The 7269-nt window shown below is 43.2% G+C and overlaps 1 protein-coding gene across 3 annotated transcripts in view; it reads left to right on the forward strand.

The window, feature by feature from the left end:
- LOC120441926 (gastrula zinc finger protein XlCGF26.1-like) overlaps nt 1-6539 on the forward strand; it is a 41235-nt gene extending 34696 nt beyond the window's left edge. For all 3 annotated transcript variants that reach the window (XM_039617474.1, XM_039617476.1, XM_039617475.1), the window contains one exon: nt 4017-6539. In XM_039617474.1, the coding sequence (XP_039473408.1) occupies nt 4052-5299 (1248 nt within the window). In that variant the 5' untranslated portion in view covers nt 4017-4051 and the 3' untranslated portion in view covers nt 5300-6539. The remainder of the gene's footprint in view (nt 1-4016) is intronic.
- The last annotated feature ends 730 nt before the right edge of the window (nt 6540-7269 follow it).

Consider the following 7269-nt stretch of genomic DNA (forward strand, 5'->3'; position numbering starts at 1 on the left):
CCATGGTGACTCTGGACGAGCTGCAGAGATCTACAGTTCAGCTGGGGGAATCTGTCCATAGGACAACTATTAGTCGTGCACTGCACAAAGTTGGCCTTTATGGAAGAGTGGCAAGAAGAAAGCCATTGTTAACAGAAAACCATAAGAAGTCCCATTTGCAGTTTGCCACAAGCCATGTGGGGACACAGCAAACATGTGGAAGAAGGTGCTCTGGTCAGATGAGACCAAAATGGAACTTTTGGCCAAAATGCAAAACGCTATGTGTGGTGGAAAACTAACACTGCACATCACTCTGAACACACCATCCACTGTCAAATATGGTGGTGGCAGCATCATGCTCTGGGGTGCTTCTCTTCAGCAGGGACAGGGAAGCTGGTCAGAGTTGATGGGAAGATGGATGGAGCCAAATACAGGGCAATCTTGGAAGAAAACCTCTTGGAGTCTGCAAAGACTTGAGACTGGGGCGGAGGTTCACCTTCCAGCAGGACAACGACCCTAAACATAAAGCCAGGGCAACAATGGAATGGTTTAAAACAAAACATATCCATGTGTTAGAATGGCCCAGTCAAAGTCCAGATCTAAATCCAATCGAGAATCTGTGGCAAGATCTGAAAACTGCTGTTCACAAAGACTGTCCATCTAATCTGACTTAGCTGGAGCTGTTTTGCAAAGAAGAATGGACAAGAATTTCAGTCTCTAGATGTGCAAAGCTGGTAGAGACATACCCTAAAAGACTGGCAGCTGTAATTGCAGCAAAAGGTGGTTCTACAAAGTATTGACTCAGGGGCTGAATAATTACGCACACCCACTTTTCAGTTATTTATTTGTAAAAATGTTTGGAATCATGTATGATTTTCGTTCCACTTCTCACGTGTACACCACTTTGTATTGGTCTTTCACGTGGAATTCCAATAAAATTGATTCATGTTTGTGGCTGTAATGTGACAAAATGTGGAAAAGTTCAAGGGGGCCGAATACTTTTGCAAGCCACTGTATGTGTGCATAAGGGTGGGAATGCATGTTTGTGTCTGTGTGTGCCTGTTTGTCTGTGTCTATATGTCAGGTCGGGTCTTAGACTTCACCTCTCTCGGAACTCCCAGGCCCTCCATAGTGTAGAGGCCTATCTCTCCTCACCACACTCCCTGCCGGTGACTGATGCCCTCAGGGGTCGGTGCATTGGTGGTTCTTGGTGTCCGGGGCTGGGCGCTCAGGTATGTACCAGCTCACTCTCGGTGGCTACTTGGCGGGGCCTGGCGCCTGTTGGTTGGTCAGGCCTCTTCCGGGGCGCGGGGGGCCCTCGGCCCTCTGGGCCTGCAGCTCGGTTCACTCTGCACGCCAGTACAGCGCCCTCTGGCTTCTGCTCGGTGGCTACTGGGTGACCCCTCGTCTGGGGATCTCCTCAGCCCTTCCCATGAGGGTGGCACAGATGCCCCTCCGGTGGTCCTCCTTGGGCTCTCGCACTCTGGGGCCTCTGGATGTCTGGGGCCTGGATCTCCTCCATGCCTGCTTCATGCCCTGGGGGACGGGGCTATGGCCCTCTACACCCTCTAGCAGACCATTACATGGGGAAACCTTTTGAATACAAGCGCGCTGATCCACACAGGTGTGCACAGGGGTGTTTACTGTTCATAGACTTGAACTACACCTTTCTTGGCTCCTACTTCAAAGCACATTGTGCTCTATCTGTCCTGCGTGCTGCACAACAACATTCAATATTTAGTATTTACTGCTGTTTATACTTAGCTAGATTAATGTGATGGTGTTGTGTTTATTATGTTGCTTTGTCTTGTTTTTTTTGCTTGTTTTCTATTCTTTCTCTCTCAACAGGTGATCCAGGAGATTTTTTTCTCCCTTTCTCACTATCCCTCTTCCCTTCTATTTTTCTTTTCCTTCCTCTCTTTCTTTCTCCCTTTCCTATCCCCCACTCATGTCTGTTCCGTCTGTAACAACTGAAAATAAAATAAATAATAAAAACAAAGGTCGATCAAATGGACCAATATGCCAATGCCATGATGATCCATTTGGCAAAATAAATCCATTGGGTATCCTTGTTGGTCTTCAGACAACAATTCTGACGGCTAAAGAACCAAATGGGACAGGCAAAAAAAAATAAAATAAAATATAGAATAAACACACATGTAAGCTAAGACTCTCTAAAAAGAAAAACAGCATTATTGATCTGCTTTTCATTTTGCCATTTGTTGATTCACTCAAAGAGCGAGTAGCGTAATATGGGCCAAGTGATCAGTTTGATATCAATCTTAGGTGATACACGGTCATATTTACATTATTTGTACAGTACGAATGATTTGCTTTGGTACCTGGTCAAACTTAAGCTCTCCTCTGTCTGCAGCAAACTCACAGGCAGCAGCTTCGCCCCCCTCGCTCACATGCGTAACTGCTGTGCTCAGTCGCCCAGTGCCTGAGCTCGGATCGTACCAAAATTAGGGGGAATTTATGAGGATGTGCTATGTGCTTCGTATTGTTTTTGACAAGACCAAGAAAAATGTCAGTTGAGACCAAGACGAGACCAAGACCACGTAAAAGTCAACTCGAGACATCCAACTCTACCGGTACCTAAAAAAAGAAGATTTATTCATAACACACGTGAAAAGACCTAGGAAAACCGAGTTGACAATAAAAACGATAACAAAATAATGCTGAAAACTCATAAAAAACCCTGAAACCCATACATTTCACACCCGAGCCTCAACTCTCGCGACCCGGTACCAAACGACTCACGGACCAATACCGGTCCGGGGGTTGGGGACCGCTGCTGTAGACTCTCGCCCACGCTTGCCTGTGAAAAAGTAGATAACAGGGGACCATCTTCTAGTGGAGATGCATTATAACTGTTACGTTCTTTGTCTAGGCGTGTATGAACGCAACAAGAAGTTGGCCCACTCACGCTCCACCAAAGCAAGAACACAAACAACGTCTTCTAAAATGCTAAGCAGCCATTTATTTGCTTCAGCTGTGAGCAGTGCCGAAAATAACAAACAAAACTCCCTACTGGTCCCTGTGCTTTCCTACACAAAATAAACACCAACCAAAAGATAATCCACTTACCTAACTTTCTAACAAAAAAAACAGGAGAAAACTTAATCAACAAAAATGGCTTCTCACGCCTACTAGGCTGCTGCAGTGAAGAATATGTACAAGGTGAACAAAATACACAATTGCTACTTGACAAGACTATTTACAACTATTTACAAAACTGAGATACTAACACCAGACACGCGAGTGGAACATGGTGGATACACAGACGGACCAGCACCCTGTCGACAGAAGACGCGACTTAAATACACACAGAGAAACACAGGGAGATTACACACAGGTGGGGAACACAGCTGGGAATAATCAACCAGACGAGACAGAGGTAAAACTGAACACACTCACATGAGACGCAGACCTTCACAATAAAACAGGAAACGAGAACTCTACACCAAAACGCAGACCTGACACTGAGAGACAGACAGACAGAATGACACATGGAACCTGAACTAAACTAAACGTGAGATACAACCGAGAACAAAATCCTTAAACATGACATAAAACAAAACACTGACAACATTAAATCATAACATAACTCATCTGTGAATTATAATAAAAGGTGTTGATTGCAGCTGACAGTGTCTGCAGACTTTGATAACTGTGTGACACCCTCGTGGTTAATCAGAGGGAAATCTGAGTCAGTGTGGATTGGGTTGTACAGCTCTCACACATACAACCTGAACTGCACATTGTACGTGTGATGTTCTTCAAATTTGAACAAAGTAAAAACTAAAAAACTTTGAAGTCACACAAGCCAATATTTTATTCACAAGTTGAACTTTTACTACTTTTATCCGCAAAATGAGCTCACTTCAAATATTTACCACAGCATAGCGTCCCCAGGCACCTGAGACGTTTGGCAGATGGTGAAACTGTTTATCTTTGTGAGGTAAGAGGGGGCACTTGGGGATGAGCTGAAGGTATAGACCTGATGTCACTGTTTGGGTTCTTTGTCATTACAGGAGAAAGAAGTGAAAGCAGGTCGAAACCTCAGCACATGGATGATATCAGCCAAAAACATCCAGCACTAGCAAGTAAAGATGAGCCAGCGGCGATCCCTGTGGAAAAGACTTTTCCTGCTATGAAGCAGCCCAGAAGACGCAAGCGCGCCAACAGTGAGGACAGAAGCTTGAGCTGTGATCAGTGTGGGAAGACCTTTACTCAGATTGGTAGCTTACAATCACATCAGCTGATCCACACCGGTGTGAAACCATTCAGCTGTGATCAGTGTGGAAAGACCTTTACTCAGATTGGTCACTTGAAATCACATCAGCTGATCCACACCGGTGTGAAACCATTCAGCTGTGATCAGTGTGGAAAGTCTTTTACTCAGATTGGTAGCTTGAAATCACATCAGCTGATCCACACCGGTGTGAAACCATTCAGCTGTGATCAGTGTGGAAAGTCTTTTACTCAGATTGGTAGCTTGAAATCACATCAGCTGATCCACACTGGTGTGAAACCATTCAGCTGCGATCAGTGTGGAAAGACCTTTACTCAGATTGGTAACTTGAAATCACATCAGCGGATCCACACCGGTGTGAAACCATTCAGCTGCGATCAGTGTGGAAAGACCTTTACTCAGATTTGTAACATGAAATCACATCAGCTGATCCACACCGGTGTGAAACCATTCAGCTGTCATCAGTGTGGAAAGACCTTTACTCATAGATCCAGCTTAAAAGAACATCAGGTTGTCCACAGCGAAGTTAAACCATTCAGCTGTCATCAGTGTGGAAAGACCTTTACTCATAGATCCAGCTTAAAACAACATCAGGTCGTCCACACTGAATTTAAAGCTTTCAACTGTGATCAGTGTGGAAAGTCTTTTACTCAGATAGGTAGCTTAAAATCACATCAGCTGATCCACACCGGTGTGAAACCATTCAGCTGTGATCAGTGTGGAAAGACCTTTACTCATATGTGTAACTTGAAATCACATCAGCTGATCCACACCGGTGTGAAACCATTCAGCTGTGATCAGTGTGGAAAGTCTTTTACTCATGTTGGTAGCTTGAAATCACATCAGCTGATCCACAGCGGTGTGAAACCATTCAGCTGTGATCAGTGTGGAAAGTCTTTTACTCAGAATGGTAACTTGAAATCACATCAGCTGATCCACACCGGTGTGAAACCATTCAGCTGTGATCAGTGTGGAAAGTCTTTTACTCAGATTGGTACCTTGAAATCACATCAGCTGATCCACACCGGTGTGAAACCATTCGAAACCTCAGCACATGGATGATATCAACCAAAAACATCCAGCACCAGCAAGTAAAGATGAGCCAGCGGCGATCCCTGTGGAAAAGACTTCCTGCTATGAAGCAGCCCAGAAAACGCAAGCGCGCCAACAGGGAGGACAGAAGCTTGAGCTGTGATCAGTGTGGGAAGACCTTTACTCAGATTGGTAGCTTGAAATCACATCAGCTGATCCACACCGGTGTGAAACCATTCAGTTGTGATCAGTGTGGAAAGACCTTTACTCATAGATGCAGCTTAAAAGCACATCAGGTCGTCCACACTGAATTTAAAACTTTCAACTGTGATCAGTGTGGAAAGTCTTTTACTGGAATTGATAGGTTAAAAATCCATCAGCTCATCCACAGTGGAGATAAACCTTTCAGCTGTGAGCCATTGCGGAAAATTCTTCACTGACATGTGTCACTTAAAATCACATCAGCTCATCACTCTGGTACTAAACAATTTGTATGTGGTCACTGTGGAAAGGCTTAAACTCAAAAGAAGGGCTTAAAATCACATCAGCTCATCCACTATGGAGTTAAATCATTTGTATGTGGTCAGTGTGGAAAGTCTTTCATCCATAACAAACGTCTACTGAGGCATCAAAAGACCCACAAATGTCCTCCTGTGAGAAAAGGGGCAGACCAATGGGAGATTACCCTGACAGGGTTCATTTGAACACAGTGGGAGAAACAGGGGATCTGAACAAAAATTCTTCTGGATGCTGCATCAAACTTGAAAAGCTTGAGATCAGGCTTCACAGAATCGCAGCCTGTGTTCCATTTTGTTTCATGCATTTAATTGACTGGTGCATCTTTGTTGTCTTATATTTTGGCCAAAGTTTAGCAAGTTAAACTTCACTGGCTGTGTCCACAAACAGCATACAGACTTAACATTACTCCCATCTTCTGATAACAAGAAAAAGCAAAATGTCAGAACAGTTCACCTTCTGGGTCAAACTATCAGACCCGTTACTGTTTATTTGGCCGTTCATTGTGAGGTAATTATCAGTGTCAGTGCTGTGCAAATTCTGTTGCAGCTTACCATTGTGCAGTGTGTTTTCAATGGTCCCTGTTGTCTTACAGGATGTGAGTCTGTTTTGCTTCATGAAGAGACAAACCTCATTTTTTTTATGTTGCACTGAAAATATTATTACTGTAAGTCATAAATGTGTGTCATTTAACCAGGCAATATGTAAAAACATTTACTTTATCCTATGAATAATAAAATGTATTGAGATGTAACGCATTTTTCTTATTGTCTGAAAAATTGCAGACTGCGGTCCCAGCTGACTGTAACTTAGGTGTGGTGCCACCTCCTGGCAACACCATGGAGAATGTTTGTGGACCGTTTTGACCTTTTGATTCTTGTGTCCTGTCGTTTTGTGGGTCCCTATTCTCTTTAACACTATCTCCAAGGATTTCAAACACAGATTCCTGCATCCTCAGGACATGTGGATTTGCTGAGGACACAATTTCTTTGAAGGAAGTACAGGAGATTAAAAGGATTTAATTTAATTTAATTTTTAATTTTATTTCCAACTGAGTCAGCAGTTGGAAATAAAAGTTTATAGCAGTGGACCTCTCCATGAAAACAGCCATCTGACATCACAGAAAATGTTGTACACCAACAATAACACGTTATTATCATTATTATTATGATCTTCTTCCAGAACCAATGTGACAGTCCTGCACATATGAGTGTAGATGGAAATGAACAGGCTGATAAGTTTGCAAATGGTGCAACAAGAAGAAGTCATGTAGACATGAATATAAAACACAGTAGAGATAAGGTTTATAGGGTATAATCAAGGTAATGTTAAAGGAAAAAAGCAGGCACAATTGAAAAGATAGAAATTATTATAGTATATAGAAACTAGTTGGACAATGTAGAAGAAGCAATTGAAGTAAAAAAGAAGAAGATTGTTGGGTCTGTGTTTCCACAAGCCCCGCTAGTTTAGGGACTTATTCATCA

This window comes from Oreochromis aureus, linkage group 9 (assembly GCF_013358895.1).
Source record: "Oreochromis aureus strain Israel breed Guangdong linkage group 9, ZZ_aureus, whole genome shotgun sequence".
NCBI lineage: Eukaryota > Metazoa > Chordata > Actinopteri > Cichliformes > Cichlidae > Oreochromis > Oreochromis aureus.